Below are 25,593 nucleotides of genomic sequence, written 5' to 3' on the forward strand. Positions count from 1 at the left end.
CAGAACCAGGAATGGATGCCCCAGGGAATCCTTTTTATTAAGAGCTACCAAATCAGTCTGGCCGTCTGCAATGCCCTCTGGAGAGCGCCCTGACAGCGAGACTCGTTTAGGAAACCTCAACGTCCCAGGCTTTCGTGACCCTTTGGTTCCTTTGGGGGAACCGAGGACTACAATTCCCAGGGTGCGTCCCTCCAGCCTCGCCCCGCCCACGACTATGCGCCTTTCCTAATGCTCGCCAGGCTCCTAGCCCAAACTACAAATCCCAGAAGACATTGCAACACCGCTCCAGTCTCCCGGCTCATCGCTCCCACTTTTTGAGGCATAACTGTGGTCACGTTGCCCGCTGGGAAGTGTAGTTCCTCGGTGACCAAGCACTCTTCCCCTTTTCAGGCCCAAGCGCTGCAATAAGGCTGGCGGACTGGTCGCTCTCGAATGCCGGCTTCTAACGGTCCACCCGGAAGAGTAATCGGGCTGGGAAGACCTCTGGAGACGCGCCTGGGCTCGGGGCCGGTTGTGAATGTGGCTCCCGTTCTAGGCCTTACCGGTGAGAAGGTAGACTGGGAGGAAAGCGGACGAGACCAACTGCCATCCTGGAGCAGGGAGTGAGCCAAAGGGAAGGATGAGTCCAAGTGGAGATAATCGGGGTGGAGATGGAGCGTGGCTCCCTTACTGCGGGGCGGGAGTGAGGCGCGCCCCCCAAATGGGGTAGAAACAGAAGTCCCGGCAACTAAAGGAAGAGGGGCGTCCATATGGTGCAATGGTTTTATGGTTTGGGGCTGATTAGTGGGACTTCATCCCGTGGTCTTACCACCATGGCTAATGGAGGCAGATGGCGCCTCAGGCCTTAGATCTGGAGAGTTCGCTGGTGCAGGAGAGCCCTGGTGGGAAAGTTAGGCAGGGATGTGTTACCCAAGGAGCCTCCGGGCTTGATCTGTGCCTCGGGGACAAACCCTTTCCCAACCCTGTCCTAACTGCTGGTGGTTGGAGCAGATGGAAGGTCTCCAGATACTGTTTGGGCTTCTGGCCAAAGGGAATCCCAGCAGGAAGGAAACCTTTGAACACTCCTGCTCCTCTCAGAGGCCTAAGTAGTGTTTGGAGTGCCCCCTGTGTCCCCATTATAAGCATTACATGCCATTACATGGATGGGGCTATTTAATCTAAATCAAGTCAGTCAGAGAAATTGGTGTCTAGCTTTCTGGTTCTAGAATACTGCAAAAGTGGCTCAGCTCTTAGAAAAATGACTTGAGTAAATAATCGGGATACAAAACAATGTGTAGAATGATCCTATTTTGTAACAAATACATATATCTCCCAACTATGTGGGATGTATCTATGGATATGGATTGAAAAAAAAATCAGAACTATACTGTCAACTATGAACAGTAGTTATTGATGGGTGGTGAGATTACAAATTAATTTTATTCTTTTCGTTACATCGTTATGTAGCATCTGAATTTGTAACGATGAGCACATATTACTTTTTTTTTTCTCATTTTTCCAAAAGAGTCACTGGATGACTCGGTGGTGGTGCATTTTGGAAGATAGGCAGTAAGGCCAACAGCTCTACAGCTTGCATCTGGCCACCTGCAGATTGATTTGCCAGCAATGAGAAGAGGATTGAATTCAAGGGGTGAATTTGGTGTGCAGTCTGCGAGGCTAATGCTTTTTTCCTTCTTCCAGGTTGGAAAGAGTCTATGTTAGCAAGTGTCATACCATGGTATGTGATTGTTTTGATCTGCGTCAGTCTAATCCATGATTCTTTCTAGTTTAAAATGTTGTTTTTCTCATCATCTGATGGAATTAGGTTCCACTGCGTAATTTCCTTGGGATCTGATAACTCACGTTGTCTAGGGGATGAGAGGGAGAAAAATATTGCAGCTGAAATACTACTTCAGCTTTGGATTTGGCCTTGCTTTTTGCTCTTTGTCAGGGTCATTGTTTCAGCATATATGACCTAGTATCCGTGTGTGTGTGTGTGTGTGTGTGTGTGTGTGTGTGTGAGATTATAAAAGAAACTTTAGTATATCCTTTTGTTGTGCTCCTTGTGCATTTCCTGGGACAAAAGCTTTTAAGATAAAGGTTGGAACAGGACAAATAAATACATTTCATGTTTATTTCAATCTTTTTTTTTTTTTCCCTTCCTCAGCTTTTGCCACATTTCTGGTTAAAGATTGACGTTCCTGCATAAGCATTTTCCTGTTAAAATGTCCTTGCCTCTTACAGAGGAGCAGAGAAAAAAGATTGAAGAGAATCGACAAAAGGCTCTGGCCCGTAGAGCCGAGAAATTATTAGCAGAGCAGCATCAGAGCGCCGGCTCAGGCCCCTCCATTGCTGCCCCCCCTTCCCCGTCCAAGCAAGGCCCTGTCCAAAATCTCCCTAGGGATCCTTCTAAGCCAGTGAGCCATGGTGAACTTTTCAAGCAGCAGAATCCCAGTAGTTCATCTCATGGTGACCAAAGACCTCATAATCCCCACAGTTTTCATCTCAGCACCTCAGAGCAGGCAAAGGAGACATGGAAGAGGCAAAATGAGATGTCCACGGCCTGCCCACGTCACAGCCCACCCAGTCAAGTGACTCTCACTGGGCTCTCCCCTCCCTTGGCACAAAGCCCTCCAGGGGCCTCCATCCAGCAGCTCGTGGGTTATGAATCAGGTCAAAGTCATCCTCAGGCTTCACAAGGGACCAAATCGACACCTTTTGCTGACACAACTCATGAGCCTTTGGCCAAAGCAAAGAGTTCCCAGGATACACCAGCTTCTTCCTCTGGACAACCTCCCAGGGATCCTGAATTAGAGGCCAAGGCAGCGAGACCCTCTACCTCCAGGCAGAAAATTTCTGACTTCTTTCATAGTACAGCGCAAGGGACGCCCAGGACAGAGGGAAGAATCCGACAGAAATTGGGGGCCTCACTCCCCAAAGCAGTAAGCTCCCAGGAGGGAATATGTGTAAGGAATGGAGACCGTTTCCAGGTGAAGATTGGGTACAACGCAGAGCTTATTGCCGTGTTTAAGAGTCTGCCCAGCAGAAATTTCGGTATGAGTGCTCAGTCTAGTTCTTTAGATGTTTTGTTTTCTATGTCAAGAGCCTCTTTTAATACAGCAGGTTCCTCATTCATATGAAGAGGGTGCATTGGCACATTCTGTCCATCCAGTTGTTAACATGTTTCTATTTTAGCCTGTGTTTCCTTTTGTCATAGACATCCCTTCAAACAGCTGCCAAAATTGGGGGCTGCCGAATGGCCATATGGAGAATGGATGCATGTTTAATGAAAGGCCAGCTCTGCTGCCAGGTGCTATATATGCATTGCAGCACTTAAGCCTAACAACAATTTTTTGATAAAAGTAGATGTTCTCATTTTAAAGGCATGGAACTGACTCAGCAAGGTGAAGTAACATGCTCAGGTTGGTCTGTCTGAAGGGCAGAGCCAGCATGTGGCCAGCTAGCTGCCATGCCTCAGTGCACACTCCTTCTCATACCTGAGCTTTGCCGGACCACACTGGGTCTCAGAGAACTTGGATTCTCGTCCCACCTCTGTCTTCAGCCCTCGTAGGTGAGGCCCATAGCATCCCAGGGCCTGACTTGAATTTCACAACATAAAAAGCATTATCCTTATTTATATTTGCTATTTGTCCTCCACAAGGATTTTGTAAATCTGGGGGCTTGTCAGTCACCTGTTTTGAACTTAGCATTCATTCATTCATGCATTCATTCGTTTGTTAAACTTTTATTGAGTGTCTAAGTACAAATTATAACAATAGTTGTCAACCTCACTGGACAGACCGAGTACTTTTGTTTCATTTCAGATCCTGCCACCAAGATGTGGAATTTCAGCATGAGTGACTACAGTGCCCTGAGTAAGTAGGTGTGTCGCCACCCCTCATGCAGGAAATACTGGAATTGAAAAGGTTCTCGGGAGCAGCAGACGTGGTCTAGCTTGTGCGCTCCATCCCAGTGCTCTTCTCCCTTCTCACTGTGGCCAGCCTAGTGAGTCAGCTCGTTGGGTGAAAGTCACTGGTAATATTAACAAAAGTTGCCACTTAGTGGAGCCTGCTACATTCCGGGCTGTTTTAAGCCCCTTACATAGGCTAAGTCTCTTATTCCTTATAACAACCATTTTACAGATGGGAAAACTGAGGACTGGAGAGGCTTTGTAACTAACATAGGGTCACACAGCCAATAAGTTGTGCCACTGGGATTTGAACCCAGACAGCCTGACTTTGGAGTGCATGTTCCCACTGGCCCGCTGGTTCCAGCCATCACAGGCAGCCATGCCAGCCCCTGCCCCCAGGATGGCTTACAGTTCAGCAGACAACCCAAATGCTCATAGCTCTCTATGAGGCTAGTTAACTCGAGAGTGCAGGGAGAGGGCGTTGCCCGGGCAGGCTTCAGCCAAGGCCAGATCTGGGGAGGCCAGGTCAGGATGGCATAGGGGCCCCTCTGTCTTCTGAGATTTTGTTGACTGTCCTACTCCAGAGTTTGTTACCTCCTGGTGCCTGAAGCCTGTGTCTCTTCCCCGCATGTTCTCATCTCTCTCAGTAGCCATTTCAATGTCCTTTCTTCCCTCGCTTCCCCCAGTTCAAAAAGGAAAAAGATGATGCATGGTGAGGTCACTCTTCCACAGATTTGGGACATAAAGTAGAATTCTCTGGAGCACCAGTTCAGTTTCTGGGGGGTGATGGGACAGCTCCCTGCAGAAGTGCCTGTTTCTCTCCTTGGCCTTCATCTCTTAAAACGTATGGTATTAGGGGGTTTCCTTTTCTTTGGTATCTGCTGGTCACCTTTTTGGGAGGCTCACTTTTGCTATTATTTTAATCCATTTGTTAGGTGTTGGGAGGGGTAGAGCCAGTCCTCTGGGTTAGAATTACAGGACTTGAAAGCTGGTGTTCTCATGGTTGTGCAGATAAACCAGTGAATTCCACTGTCAAGATTTTGTCTGTTTTATCATCTTTTTACTCCTGTTCTCTGGCCTCAATGCATGATGACCGTGTGACTTCTGCGTTTGCAGGTTCATTTAGGCTTTTTGTGTGGTGTAGTTGCTTTTGGTAATGCTCCACATATTTTTTAAGAACCCATTTAATGGGCACAAAAGTCTATATAGCTTTTAAATGAATTTTACTGATTATGAATTGTTTAGCTCCTTACCAGTGTTTTGTACACTTGATCTGCTGTCCATCGAGATATACCTTAAATGGTCTTAATGATTATGGATTTGTGTATTTATCTTTCTTTTTAAATTTTCAGATAGATTCGTGATTGTTGTCTTCTTAGTAGATTATACTTTTTATCAATATAATATATAAAGACAGTCTTTGTCAGTCGTTCTGTCATTTTGGGTGTACGTCTGGATTCTGCTTTTTTAACCCCACCACACACTCATGGTAGAAAATATGGAAAGTATATCAATGTGCAAAGAAAAGAAATTATCCCCCATAATCTCCCCACTCAGTTAACCACTACTAACACTTCGGCTTTGCTTCTTCCAGCCTTTTATCTATGTATTAAAATATACAAAATTTTATATACATAATGTAATTTTTATCTTACCTTTTTTCATTTAGTATTTCAGCATTGCGTTTTTATTTTAATGGTGAATGTTAACAGTTAATTCTGAGTGATAAAAATGTGGGGGTCCACTATTGGACCACTTTGACCTGCAAAAAAATGATTTCATATTGTTGAACTTAACACTTTTTTTGTCTTTTCCAAAATTTCTTCCTAAAAACAGTTAATGGCTATATGACATTCCATTGTATGAGTGTGTCATAAATTGCTTAAATCATTTTCTTCTATTTTATTGTAGCTTTTTTTATTTTTCAATTACAGTTGACATTATCTTATATTAGTTTCAGGTTGATTTTGTCTGTCTTAATTTGCTCCCAGTTTTTTTTCCGAATTAAAGCTGTAAGAAACACCGTTGTCCATAAATTTTGTATTTTTAATTGTTAGTTGGGAGAGATTCCTAGAAGTTGAGCCATTCCAATCACTTTTTGCGGCTCTTTCTATATATTACCACCTTGTTTTCCAAAAGGTTTTGTTCCCAGCTAGCAATACAGATACCTATTTTTTTCATCTTTTAAGTTCGATAAGTAAAAAAATTGTTTTTTATTTCTCTGATTATTTAGAGTTGAACATTTCTTCAAATGTTTAGTAGTCATTTTCCCCCCTCCTTTGACAAAGACATCTCTATCTTCTTATCTTTTGTGGTCTTGGTATTTTTTTTAAGTTTGAGCTCTGTTTATTTTTCTTGGAATTATCCTTATTCAATTTGCCTTTCAATTATTTTGTGTTTTTTGACAGTGTAGTTTTATGTAGTCAAATCTATTAGCCTATAAAATACATCAGGAATAGATAAAATAGGATACAAAACTGTGCTTCTGTGGCCTGACAGTCCTTTGTCTGTTTCCGTTTTCCAAGCAGAGAAGTGGCCTGGAAATAGGATTAAATGGGTAATTTCTGGTGTGTTGACTTTAGTGGCTTCTCTGACACAGCAACAGAAATTATCTAATACATTTACTCATTCTGGTGAGACCCCTCTTCCTTCTGTTAATTTCTGACTTCTGAGTGTTTTAATTTAACAACTTAAGAAGCAGAAGAGTTATGTTTCACAAATACTGAAATTCCCAAAGTCCCAGCTAAAGCGCACTTGTAAACCTTGCCCATCCAACTGTGCCTTTTCTCGCCCACCTGCCGGACAGAATTCCTCTTGACCCTGTCCCTGCCTTCTCCTTGGCCTGCCTGAGCTTCCCAGGGCATGTGAAAGTCGTCCACCTCGTCACGTCTGTCCTTCTCTTCTTCGGCAGTGAGAGCAGCCCAGCGCCTCTCCACGGTCACCCTGAAGCCTTTGGAGGTGGCTGGCGGTGTAGCCCAGACCAGCCTGCCGTCAGCGTCCTCCCTCGCCTTCGTGAAAGGGCAGTGCGTGCTGATCTCCCGGGCCCGCTTCGAAGCAGACATCCCCTTTTCAGAAGAGCTGGTTGCACTGTTTAAACAGATGAATTCCAGATATTACGGCAAGTAATTGGCCTCTCTGCCTGATTCCCAGGATGCATAGTGGTCTGTGATCGCAGAGCAGGGTGTTTTTCTCTCTGTTTGAATATTTCAAAAATGACTCTCTTGGTAGAACCTTTGGGATCTGCTCCTCTTAGTGTAGAACGGTGATGCCTAAATGGTCCCAGGTAGTGGACATAGAGTGGGGCCTGCCTTGTCCTTAAAGGTCTCCCGAAAAGAAGACCCCACAGTTTTCCCCAGGCAGCTGGTCAGTGTCTTCTTGGTCAAAGTAGCTAAGTTCCTGCTTCAGCCATTTAAACCTACCTGTTTATATTTTGTCCTTAGCAGAGCCCATGGCATGGCAACCCACTGCAGCAGGGGCTGCAGCCTACGCTGTTGCCGGCGACTCACGACAGCCCAGCTCCAGGTTGAGCTGTTGTTCAGCATCTTAGCTGTAGAGGGCAGTGTCACTGGCCCTCATATGTGGGATCCGAACCGGGGCCCTCTGGCGTCCCAAGCCAGTTCTTAACCATCGCGCCACTCGGCCGGCCCCAGAACTGGGCTTTTAAGGCAGGCTGTGTGACCATTCCAACCACTGCTGCTTGGTCCCATGTATAAAATGGAGTGAAGCTAGTGCCCCGCTTAGAGCACAGTGAGGAGATGGTGCGTGTGAGTCTCTCGGCACCGTGCCTGGCTTTAGGAAGCACTGAGTAAGGATAAACTGTCGTCATCCCCGGTCTTAGAAACTCGGCATTTCTGACCTGCTGGCCCATCCCCAGGCACATCCCTGGAGCACAGTTTGTCACCATCCTTACAACCCAGTATTGTCGCCGTGTCTGTTTGTGTTTCCTCCTGAAGTCTCTGAAAACATCGAGGGCAGGTACCCCCAGTGCAAGGCACAGGACCAGCCACGTCACCCGAGCTCACTGGGGGTTTGTGCAGCCGGGGAAGGACTCAGTGTGGTGCTGCAGCCAAAGGGCAGAGTGTAATATCTGCTTGTTTGTTTCTTCTCATTGCAGACGTCAAGACCAGGAAGTGGAACTTTCTCTTGGAAGAGCACAATGAACTAGGTGAGATGCCCACCTTGCTTGTTTGATAGCATGCTATTGTTAAGCTTTAATTATTTGCCTTAAATTTAACGTATTTTAAAAGAGCCTCCTCCTCCCTCTGTTGCGGTAACGTCACATGCTGTGTGCAGGACAAGTAAAGGCAGAGCTGTTCTCAGGCAGCTGCATCCCGTCTGCTGAGATGGGGGCTTTACAACAGCCCCAGTGGACACAGGGCCTCTCCCCCCATCAGGGAGAGGTGGCACCAGTCAGATTCCTGAGGTCGCGAAACCTCCCCCCCATCACAGAAGGATTAGAAGTGAGGGTACGTGGACTTTGGGGACCAGAGGTGAGCTAGGATTGCTCAGCCACGAATCTACTTTAGACTCGCTCTACGAAGAGCCCCTCTGTTTACTTCTATTAGAACCAGACGATCAGCCAGAGGCGAAAGCCTTTAATGAGCACTTTGGAGACCAACCAAGGGAAGTGATGTGTGTGCAGACAAAACTACAAGGAGAAGCCAGTTTCTTCCTCTGTGCCCTGCTTGGGTAGGGCAGTGAATTCCAATGTGCCTGAGAAAGGGGGACATGGTCGTAGCTCAGCCTGTCCTAGAATGCCAGCCTGTCACCTGTCTTCCAAGCTATCATGGTTCTGCTGTGGCTACGCAGCTGGCACAACTCATGTTCCTGTCGCTTGACCCCCCTGAAGCCTTGTCAGGCCTCCCAGGCAGTGGTGGGACCAGCCAGGCCAGGGGAGATGTGATCCGGCCCGGGAGCTCGAAATCATTGGCCGTCTTGCCCACCAGGCTCAGGCTTTAAGGAGGAGGGAAAAGCTGGGTTTCTTCCCTGTCTCCTTATGTGACTTACTATGCGACATCAGGTAGATAATTCAACATTCTGGTTCCATTTGTCCCTTTCGTAAAAAAAGGGGTGTTTAATCCGTATCTGCCCTACTACCAGAAATTAAGTTCAACATAAGGGAAGAGCTTTTGATTCCTTGAGGAAAGACTTGTTGCAAACTCAAGGTTAAGGTTGGCTATGATAGGGGACCTAGTATCAGGAAACACTAGCTGAAGCACAAAGGATGGCTAACATTGATCTGAGACTCCATGGCTGCTGCTATTTGGAACTTGTGATTCAGAGCGAACCATTTAGCCAAAGCTGAAGTTTTCTGATGAGTTTTTCTCTCTTGCCCCTTTGTCTTTCAACCACAGAAAGACATATAAATATGTTAGTTATAAAGGCTTGACTTTCATAGAAAGACAAAAAGCAGGATACTTACAGCATTAGCAGATGAATGTATAATAATATTGAAAAACCGTGACTCGTGACTCACATAGCATTCTATGATTCCAGATCTTTTGTGGGCCATAGGCTCTTTGAAATATCTGCTGAAAATGATGGATTCTTTATCCAAAAAAATGCACATAATGGCCACTCTTAAAATGTTGCATTTGGTATTAATTACATCATGGATCTGGAGTTAAGAATTCTAGAATTTTAGGGTTCAGTTTGCTTTTTTACACGCTATCTTGTCACTACAATGTCTTGTGGAAGATAAGACTGATTTTCCCCCCCTCATAGAGTGGGAAAAGCTTGGACCCAGAGAAAGGAGACCGTGTTTTTCCTTATTGGGAGCATCACAGGGTTGTGATAAAGTCAGTGACAAAAATCAGGCTGAAATTGCGATCTCAAGTTTGTAACGTGACCCATTTGGAAATTCAGAAGCCAGATGCACAAGCTAAGTGGCCAAGGCATTGCGGAATACCGCAGTTCCGGCTTAGCTCCAATTCCGCCATTCGTGGCCTTTAAACTGGGGGATCTGCGCCCCTCCTCATTCCTAGGGCTGAGGAATCCCTAGGGTTCCTCGTGTGTGAAGCTAGATCATTGACCCTGGGCTAGTGAACATGTGCCTGTAAAGATAATTAAAAGCGACAGTAAGACCTGAGTATATGAATGCTCACTGATGACATGTGACAGTTGTTTTCTCCAGGTTAGGGGGACCTAAGAGCTTTCCCCCTCTGTCTTTTCTAAGTGACTGTGAGGCCTTTCCCCACAGTGAAACTGGCATAAGGCCTTCTGTTTTCCCCTGACTGTCACAGCCCAGAAGGGTTCTGCGGCCCCCTCAGTGATCTTGTCTTGTCAGCTGCTATTTGAAAACATTCACATCTCTGCTGCGTGGCTCAGTGGTGATCTGCCTAGGAGCCGTTTTACAGAAACGACTTCTAGATGACTCATGAGCCAGACAGCACATTCCTGTCACCTCCTGGCTGGTGAAAAGGACAATAGCCATAGTCACTGACGGGCGACTGGGGGCTTGCTCAGAAACACACCCAGGTGGCTGACCTAGCAGCATAGGATTTTGGAGACAGTTGGTAGGAAACAGAGTGGAGGCTGTTTTTTTTCCCTCTTGAGCGGCTGAAAGAGCATAATGCTTACAAAGCACCACATTTCACACCAGCTGGATTATCAGCCATTTCTTAGTTTTCATCAGGTGAGTTCTGAAGATCACTAGGATTAAAACGAAAATGGTTTCTGAAAGCACTTAGAGGGTGCAGCCTCCTGAAGTGTGCAGAAATCAGCATGCTCACATTTAATTTGCAGGCATAAAATGTGTTTCTGCATCAATATGGACAGTCTTCTTTTATATTGAAGCTGTCAGCCTTACCTAATTCCTTATCCTGGTGAAGCTGTTCATGCAGACTATTTCCAGAAATAACTGGTACATATATTTAGTGAAGGATGGAAATGGATTTAAATGTATTGAAAATACAAAGCAATTTAAGGGACCAATAGATGCCTCAGCCCTCCATTTTTTTCACATCAGTGTTTGCAGTGGCAGCCAGTTGATGGTGTGGCAAAAGGCTTTTGTAATACCTTGTGAAGATAGGCAGAAAAAAACATGATCATATGGAATAGAGAACTAACAACCTTAGAATTTCAAATAATATTGGGTAGAAATGAAACATACCCAGTTTCTCTTTACCGAGGATAATTATCCCCTCAGTGAGTTACCATGACTCTCCCAGGGTGCTCCTGAAAATGTAAAGGATAAAGAGCACTTGTGGACCTGTAAACAATGGTCACTCTTCTAATTAGGTTTTTCAAAAGACAGTACTAAAATGGAAGAACACGTAGAACGCTACAACCCATAGGGCAGCAGACTGTAATTAGTAGTTTAATGATAATTCTACCATCAGCCATCTCTAGGACTTGCGTCTTTTCTCTAACGTTGTCATTTTTTAACTTGTCTTCCCCTGCCACCCTCCAAGTGTATGTTTATTTGTATCTCTGGTTTATTCTTTTTCTGTTTCTCGATGGAATAAGTTTTCCCCCCTCTTTAATTTTAAAATCAGCTAAGGCTAAATTCTTTGAAAGAGCAAAATCAAGGAAATTAATTTGCTCTCATTGCCATGTAGATATCAAGTGATTTCTTTTTCCCACTTGGGTTAATGGCCTCTGAGTAGAAGATGAGATTTCTCCATCCATTAGATAGAGGTCTGGGACCAGCACACTTGGGAGGAAAGTAAAAACCCCCAAATATAAATTTTAATGGAAAGAGTCCGAGTCATGGTCACAGTTAGCAATAGTTTAGACTTTGAGCTTAGCAGAGGGTGGTAAACATTTTTGTAGAGGGCCAGATAGTAAACATTTTAGGTTTTGTGGGCCATGCAGTCTTTGTCCCAACTACACGACTTCACCGTTATAGCGTGAAAGCAGCCGCAGACAAATAGGCACAGCTGTGTTCCAGTAAAACTATTTACAAAAACAGGCAATACGCCCATTTGCCCCACAGGCCTTCACTTGCCAACACCTGTTTTAGAGGCTAGGTAGGGAGCTAGCAGGCCACCTCCAGACTAATGGTTTTCTAGCTGCTTCCCCGCTGAGATCAGTACTGTAAATCTCACCTCTCTCAAGGGGATTTCATTATTCTCTTATGGAAATGGTCAAAAGTGCAGGACCACAGGCACTGTTACACTTGGCCTTCGCATGGACTCTGCCCTTTGTTTATAGATAGCACTGCCATCTGTCCTCATCTTTCTCAGAAACACCTAACAGCTTCTCTGCACAGGCACAGCGCTTCCTTACCTGTGACAGACAGCAGGTGACTTAGTGTTCTCTGAGTCCTCAAACATCAAAACCAAGATAAAACATAAAGACAATGGAAACAAGATTTATTCATTGTAAGTCTTGCTTTTTCTGGGCTGATTTTTTTTTTTTATAAGAACATGGGTCTTTATTTATTGGAATGGGCATACTAGGATGATTTTTAAAATTAGGTTAAAAAAAGATGGGTGACAAAAACACTTTATAGTTCTTTCCAGTGTTTGTATAGTGTAGAAAATCAATTTGGCATTACTGATTGCCCTTTTATTTGCAGAAATTAAGGAATAGAGAGGAATTAAGGAATAGAAATTAAGGAATAGTTCTCCGGGATGCACCTGTCGGCCCCTGATTTTCTCTCCCATTTCTTTTTTGAGAAGAAGCAGAATTTCGGCCATTGAACTTCGTAGTTTGAAGCCCCTTCTCTTTTCATGAGACCTCTTGGACATAACACTCCAAGTCACTTCTTCTTCCTAGTTGAAAGGGTGCGCTGCCTTGCACAAGTTCAGCTGAGTCCTCTGCCGAAGACACTCACCCTAGCCTTCGCGTCTCAGATGGAGAAGACGTCTCTCTGTCCCACGGCAGACATCCCTGAAGCAGACCTCTCTAGAGTGGACCCCAAGCTCGTGTCTAGTCTGCTGCCCTTTCAGAGAGCTGGAGTCAAGTAAGTTCTTTTTTTTTTTAATTGGGGAATTGGGGGAGGTGAACAGCGCTGGGGAATTGGGGGAAGGGGAACAGACAAGTTGCTGTTGTTTCCTTCTTCAGTCTAGTCGTGGAGGACGTCGCTTCACTGGCCCATGTTGGTATTATCATTGCGCTCTTCCCGGGCAGATCAGTCGCTGGCTTCTGGACGGCCGCTCACAGCGGCTCTTGGCAGCTCATACTGGCTGCCGGCTGCTCATGCTGGCTGCTGGCCACACACTGTAGCTTATGGCAGCCCACTGCAGCAGGGGCTGTAGCCTACGCCGTCGCTGGCGACTCACAGCATCCCAGCTCCAGGTGGAGCTGTTGTTCACCATCTTAGCTGTAGAGGGCGCAGCGTCACTGACCCTCATGTGGGATCTGAACCGGGGCCCTGCTACTCAGAGCTGGCGTCCCAAATCAGCTCTTCACCAGTGCGCCGCTCGGCCGGCCCCAGTTCTTGATCTTCTAATTGCTCAGAGTTCATCTCTCCCCACCAGGTGGGTTCAGATGCCCCTTCTGTTATGAATGCTCATCTTTCACGGGCATCTAAAGGCATCTAGGTGTTAAACAACCAGCCGTGCAGTTACCAGAGACAGGTGGTAACCATTGATTTCAAATTCCATGCATTAATCAGGACTCTATTGCAGATGTGCAGAAACCCGACTCAAACTAGCTTAAGGAAAGAGATTTCTCAGGACGTGCGGTAGAAAACCCAGAGTCTGTAGGGCTCTCATCAGGACTTCTGCCCCTTTCTCAGCTCTGCTTTCTTCTTGGTTTGCTTTATTCTCAGCCAGACGCTCCTCAAGCGTGGCAGCTGTGGCTGCCAGGGGCTTGTCGCTCTCGCCCATCAGCTCGGCAGCCCAGCGGAAGCACCTCTGTCCTATGGGTCTGTCACTGAAATGTGTGAATCCTGGTGCTGACACTGGACCAGCCAGTCACTGCGCCAGGGGGCCCTGGAGTCTTGTTGGTGAGGCCAGGTGATAGGCTGCCCCTGAGCAGAGGGGAGGGCCTGCCCCACACTTATTACTTGGACTGACATGGGAGGTGGTGGTTTTCCAAAAGAAAGTCAGGGTGCTCTTGTTATAGAAAGAAGAAAGATAAACCCATGTGCTGACCTGTCATTTTTTCCGGTTTATTGGGAGAAGCAACATCACAGTTTGAACTTGCTTTCTAGTGAAATGTGGGAGATCGAGGAGAGGAAAGAGGGGTCTTGCTAGTCCATCCAGAAATAATAAAAGCTGGACCTGTGACTAGGTGGTGTGGCTGGAGAAGAGGCCTGAGCAAGAGAGGGAACTAAATTGTCAGTGGTACTGAGGACTGGAGACAGCCTGCCTGCATGCAGCCCGCTGTGGTGTGCGGTTGAAGTGCGGCTACTGTCTCACACAGGGTTTTGGTGGGTGTGTGGCTTGGGCACGGTCACACCTCACTGCAGTCCCACGGCCCCAGCCCTGCTCGCACCCTTTTCCTCCTCTCCTTCCAGCTTCCCTCTCTCTCAGTAACACTCTTTGCCATTTCAGTCCTTCGTCTGTTGTGATGTCCTTTGGGTCCCCTTTCACTCGGGCTCAGGGCGGTTTTCTCCTTTGCTCTTTCTCCATCTGGCCCCTTCATTAATGCTGAGAGAGCTTGTCCACCCTGCCTTGAGTGTCAAGTTCTTCCTGGCTCTGGCAGAGATCCTGGGGTCGGTGTGGTGCATGCTGACCTTGCCAGCTAACCTGCCTCCACGGAGCAGCTTTGTGTGTAAGGCTCCCCAGGGCCCGTGTGCATCAGACCAGAGCATGGCCAGCAGTTTCCATCTTTTCCTCCATGACTCTGAAAGTGCTACTGGTGCTTACTGGTGCCTTTCTTCAACACTTTCTAATTAAATCTAGATTTTACCTTTCATTCTCTGAAGAGGGCTATCAAGTCCATGTTTTTTCGTTTGTTTTCATATGTAAGAACTACAATAAAAAAACTCCCTTAAATTTATGGAGCAAAATCTTTTAGATATACTATATCACCTTCCTCTAATGACTAAATAAATGGTCTCGAGAGAGAGACGAGTGAGTCGAGGCTTAGAAAGGCAGCTGTCTGCCTAAAGTCACTCAGCTCGCAAAAGTGGAGCTGGGGCTTACATCCGTGTTTTTTAAAGGTGATGAGTGCGGTGTTTCTTCTGTTGTGCCAAGCTACCCTGTAGAGGGTGGCATTCAGCTGTGTGATTGTTTCTCTATCATCCAGGTGTTTTCTTTACTTTGTTCTCACTTTTGGCCTTTTTTTTTTTAAGATTTTATTGGGGAGTTGAGGAAGGGGAACATTGTATTTTTCTAGGACCCATCAACTCCAAGTCAAGTTGTCCTTCATTCTTAGTTGCGGAGGGCGCAAGCTCAGTTCCAAGTCCAGTCGCCGCTTTCAACTTAGTTGCTGGGGTCGCAGCCCACCATCCCATGCAGAAGTCGAACCGGCAACCTTGTTGTTAGGAGCACGCGCTCTCACCAGCTGAGCCATCCGGCTGCCCGTTGGCAGCTCAGCTCAGGCGCAGCTCACTGGCCCATGTGGGAATCGAACCAGCAACCCTGTTGCTCAGAGCTCGCACTCTTAACCAACTGAGCCACTCAGCTGGCCCATCACTTTTGACCATTTTGTTCCTTAGCTGGGCTGCCTACCTCAGGGCAGGGAAAGGAAAGACCATGAAATTCAAGGGTCAGCTCTGCTTTGAGAGTGACCAAATGGACTAAACAGTATTATAAATGGTTGTGCTGAGGAGCCCGAAACAGAAGGCCGTCTGGGTTTGTGGCTTGGGTGCTTTCTGTCTGCCCTGGTCACCAGTTTTGTAAATCAGAAAGGGAGGTAAAAACATAAGTTTTCACACTTGCCCGCCCTGCGTCTGCCAGTGTCATGGGCTGACACTGGGAATGGTCCAAAAGATTTACCCAAGGCTGGTGTGCCTAGAGGAGGCGGAGCCTGTTCAGAGAGGTGAGGCGGCACACTGCTGGGCCCCCTGCCTTTCCACGGAAGGAAGATGGTGGCCACGGCCCGAGGGATGCTGGGAGGGATGCGCCCTCTCCCTGGGTGGGCTGTCGTGGCTGCTGGGAGGACAGGTGTGTGCCCTGACACACCTGTCATCTCCATGCGCTCTGAGCCTGGCATGCCGGCCAAGTGCCACCCACAGATCTGCTGCTCCGTCTCCCACCTTTGCCAAACACTGGCCTTTTAAGGATAGAAACACTATTTCCAGACAATTCAGAAAGGTCACGTGCAGCCTAGAATCCTTGTCAGCCATTCCATCTGACAATCCATTGTCAGCTGCTTATTAGAAGAGGTTACATTCTCTGTCTTTACTGTGTGAGAAAGAACCAAAAAGAGCCAGTTGCCTGGTTTCTCCAGTGTCTGAGCAAATGGTCGGGTTTTCAGGAATTCAGATGAGCAAGGACTGGTGTTTGGAACAGGAGACCAGACATCTGGCACTCAGGATCCTTTTAGCTTTTCATTGAGTCACCAGGTGACTTGAGCAAGGCATTTTTACTGTTTGCGTCTCGATTATTTTTCTCCTTTTTGTGGAGTAATGGCTACAAGAGGAACATCCCCCTGGCACTTACATGATGGCATCAAGCACTGTTTTAAGTGCTTTCCATATTAACTTGACTCATCCTTGCAACAACCTCCGGGGTAGAGCCTCTTATTTCCACCTACAGCCGAGGTACAAGGTTAGATGACTTGCATAAAAGTGTACGGCTTCTAAGCAGTGGAGCAGGGCTTCTCACTCAGGCCAGTCGGGCTCCGGAACGGTGGGCTGTGCCTTACGCTCCAGTTGTTAGCACGAGTTGTTGCGCTGGAGGCCGCGGGACCCTGGAGGCTGCCTGCTAGTGAGAACCGGGCTGAGCTTTCTCTCCCTCTCAGACAAACGCCTGCCCCACCCTCCTCCTCCTCTCCAGAACTCTGTCCTTGCTGGTTCCTTCCCTTTGCGCTTAGTATACAATGTCCTCTCTGAGCTTCAGAAAGCCGTATTTTGACCCCACCATCTCTTCTTTCTTTCCTCCCCTTCTCGGCAGGTCTCTCACTTGAACAGTTGCTCCCGTCCATTCCCCTCGTTCGAGACTGTTCCCACTATCTACCTGTCCTGTGCCCTGGGCCTCACCTGCACTGGGCTGAAGGTGTCTCCTTTTATTACAAACTTCCTCCCTTGGCTTCCATGACCTGATTATCTTATAGCTTCTCCCTGCCTTTTGGCCACCATTTCATACTTTCCCTATTTTGACTCTTCTTAAGATTATTATTATCCTGCCCCTGATTGGCTGTTGCTCTTCCCTCTGTGGGGAGCAGGTCTCTTCTTGTGAGCAGGGCCTGTGTTGGCTGGCGCGGTAGCCCACACCGGGCCATGCGTGCCGCTTGGTACGTGGTGGCATGGTGGCAGGTAACTCATGTCCCTGGGACGTGTGTTGTGTCGCTGCCCTGACCTTGTCTGCTTTCAGCTTTGCCATCGCGAAAGGAGGCCGCCTGCTGCTCGCTGACGACATGGGCCTGGGGAAGACCATCCAGGCCATCTGCATCGCGGCGTTCTACCGGAAGGAGTGGCCGCTGCTGGTGGTGGCGCCGTCGTCTGTGCGCTTCACCTGGGAGCAGGTCAGTTCTCTTCATGTTGCGATTTTAACAAAGAAAGTTTTCCTCAGGGTAAGAGGAATCAAGTAACAGCTTGGGGATAGGGCCTGGGATCTGTCAAGATCCTATTTCAGCTGAAGACAGGAAGGGAGGTGAGGGAGCCCCCCGAGGCTAGGCACATGGCTTTCCGACTTAGAATCAGGCTTTTCCTTTAGGGAGGAAAACCAAGGGGTTTCCGAGCTCAGGCTTACCTGTCTATCAGCAGACATTCCCCAGGTCCCTCTTACACCCCTGCTAACAATGCCTTTCATCTGGGCCACACTGAATTTTCAAACTATTGTTACCTCCTTCATTTTCTGTAATCCCATAATAGTCATGTGCAGTTGACACGCTAGATACTAACCCCCTTTACAGGTGAGAAAACAGAACGCAAAGAGGTTAAGCTCCTCACTTACTGCTGATGAGGAGCTGTGCAGAGCACGGGAAGTCACATCTCACGACTTCCTGGCTCGGAGTTTTTGCACCCTGTGGAGGGTGGTGTGGACGGGCGTTCATTGTATGTGGGTACTTCTATGGCTGAAGAATCCGACATGCACTCAGATTTCTTATCATCAGCCTTGAGCTTTGTCTACCCTAAATCCAGGGACCAGAGTGCTTCTGTGAAAGGAATACAAATCCTTGAAGAAGAAGGAAGCCCCAGTTCATCGTCTGCAGCTTTTCCCAGCTTTATGCTACTCATGGTGGCTGTTGGCTTTTTCAGACCTTGGCCTCGTCCTGAGCCCCCAGGAGCCACTCGTGGAGCAGAGGCAGCTCTGTCTGCAGCCTGTCAGCCCGTCAGCCCATCAGCCATGTGCCTGGGCATGCCCTTCCAAGTGAAGAGAAAACAAAACTTTAAAAATGTGTGTTGACATAATGCTGCATTCTTATCCTGTGCTTGTGATCTGAATTCTGCCAGTACCTCTAGAAACTAGTTTATTTTGTGTGTGTTAGATTCCCACAGCACCCTCAAAAATTCTGGGGAAGAATCAGATGATCAGATGAGATGGGAGAAAGAACCAGCACTCCTGGTATCAGAATAGTGTCGGCCCAGGCACGCCAGGAGAGCACCCAAATGCTGACATGGAGGCACCTGGTGGCTTTCTGTTGGCTCTAGGTGTTGGCTTTGGCTAAGGATGGCAAGATTTCTGGAGGGAGCAGGTGGCTTTATAGAAAATATGGATGTAAATGTTTTTATCGTCATCGGTGCCTTCAGTGTACCAAGCTCTGCTAAAAATTCCTTTGTAAAATTTGTCTTAAAACAGTCACATTCTTTCCCTGTAGAAACTTGCTGTCTAGTTAGAGATTACAGAAAGGATATCCACACACACCACAAAGTGACTGCCACTTGCTCGTGAAGGAAGGAAGTGTCCTGTTAGTGGAAAGTGAAGGGGAGCAGATGGATGAGAGGAAGACAGAAGCGTTCATGGGACAAGGGTTATAGCAAACACAGGAGGGACAGAGACCAAGTTTGTTTTTCAGGGAGCATTAACATTGGTCCACAACGAGAGAGTGCAATTGATGGGCTGGCTGGGGTCATGGCTGGCAGCTGCTGGGCCTGATCATCATGTTGGTTTTGTTCTCTCCTGTTACCCCCAGGCCTTCCTTAAGTGGCTGCCATCTCTCAGCCCAGACGACATCAATGTCGTGGTGACCGGCAAGAACCGCCTGACAGCTGGCTTGGTCAACGTTGTCAGTTTTGACCTTCTGAGCAAGTTGGAAAAACAGCTGAAAACCCCTTTTAAAGTTGTCATCATTGTAAGTGACTTGGCAGAGTCTTTAAGGACATTATCTCTGTGGAAACTTTCTTCTTAAAAACCCCAAGAACTTTCATGTCTGTACTCTCATAGAGCCCCGCTCGGCCTCTAGGGGAACAGAAAACATTGTCTTTGTTTCGTGGGGAGCTGACATTTCATCTCTCTCAATTAGCGTGTCTCAGCCCTGGCTGCATATTAGAATCTCTTGGGGAGCTTTTTGAAAAATGTCTGCTGTGGGGGTTGCTAGCCCATCTCTCCCCGACGTGAGTTCGTGGAGGAGGCCAGCCTGTGGATTCTAGATGCCCCCTCACTCCAGTCACTGCAACCTGGACAACAAGGCCGTGTGCTGTCATCGGGGCCCTCGTGTCAGAATGTCTCAGACACGCAGTGCAAACAGTTAATAAGTTTTCCTTCAGCCAATATGCAGGCACTCCTTCTCCCTGCCCCCGAAGAAAGCACTTTTTACTCTAGTTGTGTTTTTAAAGATGGGTTCACTCGAGTCCTGCTCCCGTATATGACAGCTCATCTTCCAGTAACTTGCCTGCCTCCTCTTAGTCTCTCGAGAGACTTGGTGCCGATACTCAGTGTGTGGCATGGCTGACAAGTAAAAACTGTGAAAGGTATGCAGTTTCTCCCACCCCAGGCCAGGGAACCGCTAACAAACATTCAGAGGCCAAGAAGTGTGCGGTGGATGCTTTCCAATGAAAGCTTACCTTCATTTTTCTCTTTGGAAAAACATTGAAACCTGATGCCTCCAGACAATGTGAAAGGTTCTTCTTTATTCAAATGTGCGAATTTTAAGAGCCAGTGGTATTTTCCTTCTCTTAAAAATAGAGTTCTCTACTGGCCATGGAGAATTCTTGATGCTCAAAATCAGAGTGCATATCTTCTCTACAAGGAGAGAAAGGAAAGAGTTTTTAGGAGGCCCCCAAAAAGTAGAGCCTCTGAGTCGCATATGTCAACAAGATTGCAGTAGAGACTCCGTGCTCTGGGTTTCCCAGCACGGGGCTGACGGTTGGGGGCGGGGGAGTACCAGCTTCGTGCCCCACACAGTGCTACGAATTAGGGTGTGGAAAAAAGACAATCAGCCCCCGTCCTCCAGGGAACCACAGTCTAGTAGGACAGACGTGCACAGATCATCAGACTATGATTCAGTGCTTTCATAGACATGTGGACCAAGTATCATGGGAGCTCAGAGAAGGGAAGGAGAAGTCACAGTTCCTGATCACGGGGATCTCTGATTATGATTTGGACATGAGGATCATACTGTATTTGTAGCATAAGCAAACTTAAATGTTAATTTTTTTCAAAGCTAGAAGGGTCATGAGCTTGGAGGAGTCATTTCTGGTTTCACACAAACTCAGGTGTGGTTTTGAAAAAATATTAGTATGCATGTGAAATGAAAACATTGAAAGAAGTACCCCAGGATGATGATGATGGTTTTTACAACTTGTAGGAGAGATGATGCCTTCATTTCTTATTTGCCTGTATCAGGTACTTCACATATAATCACTGATCTTCCCGATGGTCCTTAAGGCAGATATTATTCCCATTTCAGAGCTGATGAGACTGACAACGTGAGAGGTGACATAATTTGCCCATAGGCTGGAAGCCAGCAAGATAGAGAGCCATTGATTAAAGCCGATTGCATCTGGCTTTAGAATTCATGCCTGTCTGTGTCCAACTCAATACATAATCTGCCATATGAATTTTGGCAAGCTGCCTACCACCACTGACGGCTTGTTCTTCAGTTAATTAAGATCTCTGTCCTCTTCTGACTTCAGAGAAGTGTTGTAGGAAGGAATGAAGTGATGGTTCTGAGATGTCACACTTTTGTAATGAAGATACAGGCCATTCCTTGTGGTTAGTTATAATCATGGTACATTTTTACCCGTTGGTTCAAAGGGTCTGTTCCCGTCCATATCCTCTGGACTTTGTGCTATTTTTCTCTATAAGCCCCATTTTCTTGGCTGTCATACAGGTTCATCATCAGACAGGAGTATGAATGTTACACTCCAGGTTTCTGGGAGTAGAAATAGTGACATTTGAGGATGCATCTCACACTCCCCTATGTTGTGTTTTGGAGATCGTTTTTTTTTTTTTTTTTTGGTTCATTGTAGCCGAAATGGAACCCAGGGTTCTGAGGGCTTTATGTGTGTTAGTTTGCATAAGACCTAGGACAACCCAGGATATGAGGTACTGGTATTATACCCATTTTACAGATGGAGAAACTGGCACTGTAGAGAGGTCAGGTAGTTGCTCAGAGTCACATAGCAAGTAATTTCAGTGTGTTCCAAAATAGAAATTTTCTCCCTAAACACTAAGAATGTATTCGTTGCTCATTTAGCTTTGGAAAAGATGACATAGTCTAGTTTGCTTAGGCACAGAATGCAGAGCCATAAATCACCAAACTTCATGTTCTAGACATGGCAGTCAGTCTCTTAAGGACGGGAGCCATGTCTTCCCTTCTCCAAGTTCCCACAGTACTTGTCACACCTGCCTCAGTGACAGCACTTACAGCATCTTCTGATCAGTCGTCAGTGTGGTTGCACAGCGAGCCCCTGGGGGTGAGGGCTGGGCCCCAGTGCAGGACACACAGTGGGTCTTCAGCACACTCTGCTTCAGTGCCGTGCGGTCAGGTGTGTCTTACAGAGCAGAAGCCACCTTTCAGCAGTTTGTTCCGTGTAGCCTGTGAGGTGAGTAGGGCAGGGGAGTCGCTAACCCCATTTTATAGGTGGAAAACTGGCCCAGAGAGGTGAAGTGGCTTGCCCAGAATGGAGTGGGAGAAGGTGACCCAGAACCCGGGTCTGTACCCAGGCCCACCACTGTCTCCTGGAATGAGAAAGCTGAGGGAGGCATCCTCAACTCAGTGCCATGCCAGGATCACGCTTAACGTGGGCTCTGTCTCTGTCCACTCAGCATTTGACCTTGTTCACCTATGTGACTGTTTCTTTCAGGATGAATCCCACTTCCTCAAAAACATTAAGACTGCCCGCTGTCGCGCAGCTATGCCTCTCCTCAAGGTACGTCCTGCTGAGAACAGCCTGGAAGCCCGAGCCCACTCGGCTCTGAGATCCTGTGTAGTTTGCTCAGGCTGGCAAGAGGTCAAGGCGCACAGGCGCGGCAAGTCCAGGGCTGTGGGCTGTGGGCGTGACGTAGCATCGACTTAGGGCTGGGGTGCTGGATTCATTTTTCTTCCTAACATCTGGCTGAGGAACTCGTGGTCGGTGCAGTCGTCTGTCTCTCTCAAAGGTGAAGACCTGTTGAAAGTCACAGGCCAGGTCTGGACTGTACTCCACATTGTCCTGGGCTCCTCCAAGACAAGACAGAGGGAGGCCCTCCAGCAGCATGTCCTAAACCGCTCAGGAGAAACTGCCTGTCTTCTCAGTCGCTTCTGGGGCAAAACTCTCACGGTGCTGAGGGAGATGAGTTATACAGACTTAGAACCAGGCCGGTAGGTACCAGCAGGAAGCGTCAGCAAAGCTGAGACGTGTCTTATAAGCCGATGCCCTTTTCTTGGGCTGCCTTTTCTGGGGTGGCCTAAACTTGTGCCTGAGCACTTTGGCTGGTTGAGTCCTGGCCTCAGAGCAGGCGGGGTATGTAAACAGGGTAGCTTCACACTTTTATGTAAAAGTGTTCTGTTCTGACATGCGTGAGGTGTAAGCTCCGTGTTTCATCTGCATGCACTTCTGGGTCTGTGTCTTGTGGTCCCACAGAGGGAAGGCCTCTAGATTTTCTTCCATCTTTTTGTAGTGAGCTTTTTCTAAGTATTGGGAAAAAATTGTACAATTAGAAAAGTAGCTTTATCTCTCATAACAAGGTAGAAGAAATCTCAGAGATGACCTGTTGGGGGGATTGACTTTGGTTTGTGTAGACCAGGGGTCGGCAAACTTTTGAGACAGAAGAGCCAATCCTGTCCCTTACAACAATTTAAAAATTATTCAAGAGCCACAAAACAAATGAAATCACCATTATGTGAATAATATCCTTTAAAATTTTTATAAATGAGGGCCGGCCGCGTGGCACACTGGTTAAGAGCTGGCTTGGGACACCAGAGGGCCCCGGTTCGGATCCCACATATGAGGGCCAGTGACACTGCCCTCTACAGCTAAGATGCTGAACAACAGCTCAACCTGGAGCTGGGCTACCATGAGTAGCCGGTGACGGCATTGGCTGCAGTGGGCTGCCATAAGCTACCATGTGTGGCCGGCAGCCAGTGTGAGCGGCTGTCCCGAAGCCGGCAACTGATGTGCCTCGCCCGGGAAGAGCTCAATGATGGTGCCAACTTGGGCCAGTGAAGCAATGTCCTCCACAACTAGACTGAAGAACAAAAGGGCAGCAACTTGTCTGTTCCCCTCTCCCAATTCCCCAATAAAAATCTTAAAAAAAAAAAAAAATATATATATATATATATATATATATATATATATATATATATATAAATGAAACTATGATAGTTTTATTTTCATTTTCAGTTTTACTTCAGGGCCACATGTACGTACCCAAAGAGCCGCATGTGGCTCGCTAGCCGCAGTTTGCTGACCCCTGGTGTAGACTGAGCAAACAAAAGTGTGTGTTTATCTTTTTAAAGCTGCTTTTGTGTTGCACCAGCATTTTAAAACTGTAGCTTTTATTTTATTGTTTAAAATAGAAGCTTTAAGTTGTACATAAACTAGGGAAAACAAATATGCTAAATGTCGGTGAAGCTTATTAGCATTTGCAAATTAACTTGATTTTTCCCACCTTCCTGCAGCACACACACAAGTGTCTGTTCACTTCATATTTGTTTTGTTTTAGGAATAACAAGTAATATAATAATAACAAGTAATATGATACATCTTCCAAAGCAGGATTATGTCATATGCTCCAAACTTAAAAATATAAGTCCTTTACTTAAAGACCTCGATTCTCTGCTCATTTTATCCATATATATTTATGAGTCGGGAACCGTTTATGGACACACTTAAATGTGTTTCCCAGAGTGGTGACCCTTCTCTGGGGAGGCTTTAATACATTTTCTTTTGAAAAAAGTTAATACATCTTGGTACTGTGGTTCCAGTATTACAGCCATAACTAACGTTAAATCTGTTCCCCTGATTGTTTAGACAAAAGAAACTGCAGAATGGGTCGATTATATCATTCGAGGTATAATAGGGAAGCTTCTTGGCCATGAACCTGTTAACGCAGGCATTGCCTGGTCAGCACGCTGGACCACGTGCTGGTTTCTGAAATACATGCTTCTGAGCCAGACCTTTTAAAAGCAGCGTTTGCACCTTTAATATCTTGGGCATATGTCAAAGTGACATATTTAAAAGAACTCTTTTTTAACTGTTAACTAGTACATATTACTCTGCATTTGCTGTAGAACTGGGGTGAATTAACGTTAAAATAGGAGCTGTGACTATAGCCTGCTGTTTATGAGGGTGTCTTGAAGCCACTCTCTTCTATAATGGTGACTTCACACAATACTGGACTGTTAGCAGGATTGAGTGGAGGTGGCGTTGAGGCATTCTGTGTTATGCTGTTAACCAATGCTTTCATCTCTGTTGTATTTTCATCTGGGTTGGAGTTTCTCAACCTCGGCACTATTGACACTTTGGGCTGGATAATTCTTCTTTGTGGGGAGCTATCCTGGGCATTGTAGGATGTTTAGCAGCATCCTGACATCTGCCCACTAAATGCTAGTAGTACCCCCCAGCCGTAACAACCAAAATTGTCTCCAGATATTACCAGGTGTCACCTGGGTGTTACATCTCTCTTCCCCATCTCTGTGGAGAACCACTGACCTAGATACTCTAAGGAAATGAATCTAAATAGTTTGGAATAAGAGAGTTGGGAAGAAGTAAATATACCTTGAAAAGCCATATATAAAGGGGTGAAGGGAATCGATTGTGTTGTGACATATAGTAACTAGACTTTTGGGGTTGATAACTTTGTAGTGTATACAGCTGTTGAATTATAAAGTACACGTAAATATTACATAATAAAGCTGTATGAGGACCTAATTTAATACCACTTAATTGTCCCTCTAACTTGTGCATGTCCTAGAATTATTTTCTGTTCGTTAATATTTTAAGATTTTTCAGCAAATGTGCATGATGAAGTAGTCAGATTATGTCACACAGCCTGTGAGATACTCAGGCCAAGTCATGTCCAGAAAATGTGGGTTTCGTAAATGGTGACAGCAGCCCCATGCAGAGAACACGTTGCTTAGGTTGTAAGAAAATGTCATTGTCCCCTGGGAAGTGTGACACCTCTCTTTCCCCAGAGCAGCATTTGCCTGGGCTACTAAGCAAGGTTCTATTTTTATATGCAAATGTGGTAGGCAAGACAGAAAGCTATAAAGAACATTTTTATAATTGTCTTTAACCCCTCCAACAGTGAAAACCACTGTTAACAGTTGGGTTATTT

General features: G+C 46.5%; 1 protein-coding gene across 3 annotated transcripts in view; it reads left to right on the forward strand.

Annotated features, from left to right (window-relative positions):
* The first annotated feature begins 347 nt into the window (after window positions 1-347).
* The window catches only part of SMARCAL1 (SNF2 related chromatin remodeling annealing helicase 1), a 50,728-nt gene continuing 25,482 nt past the window's right edge, over window positions 348-25,593 (forward strand). The window contains exons 1-10 of one of the 3 annotated variants that reach the window (XM_019638331.1): window positions 348-544; window positions 1,505-1,717; window positions 2,147-3,033; window positions 3,804-3,854; window positions 6,801-7,007; window positions 8,004-8,054; window positions 12,611-12,797; window positions 17,263-17,413; window positions 19,025-19,183; window positions 22,140-22,205. In XM_019638331.1, the coding sequence (XP_019493876.1) occupies window positions 2,205-3,033; window positions 3,804-3,854; window positions 6,801-7,007; window positions 8,004-8,054; window positions 12,611-12,797; window positions 17,263-17,413; window positions 19,025-19,183; window positions 22,140-22,205 (1,701 nt within the window). In that variant the 5' untranslated portion in view covers window positions 348-544; window positions 1,505-1,717; window positions 2,147-2,204. The remainder of the gene's footprint in view (window positions 545-1,504; window positions 1,718-2,146; window positions 3,034-3,803; window positions 3,855-6,800; window positions 7,008-8,003; window positions 8,055-12,610; window positions 12,798-17,262; window positions 17,414-19,024; window positions 19,184-22,139; window positions 22,206-25,593) is intronic. The other 2 variants (XM_019638330.1, XM_019638332.1) reach the window with 2 other exon arrangements.

The sequence above is a fragment of the Hipposideros armiger genome, unplaced genomic scaffold, assembly GCF_001890085.2.
Source record: "Hipposideros armiger isolate ML-2016 unplaced genomic scaffold, ASM189008v1 scaffold_38, whole genome shotgun sequence".
Taxonomy (NCBI): Eukaryota; Metazoa; Chordata; class Mammalia; order Chiroptera; family Hipposideridae; genus Hipposideros; species Hipposideros armiger.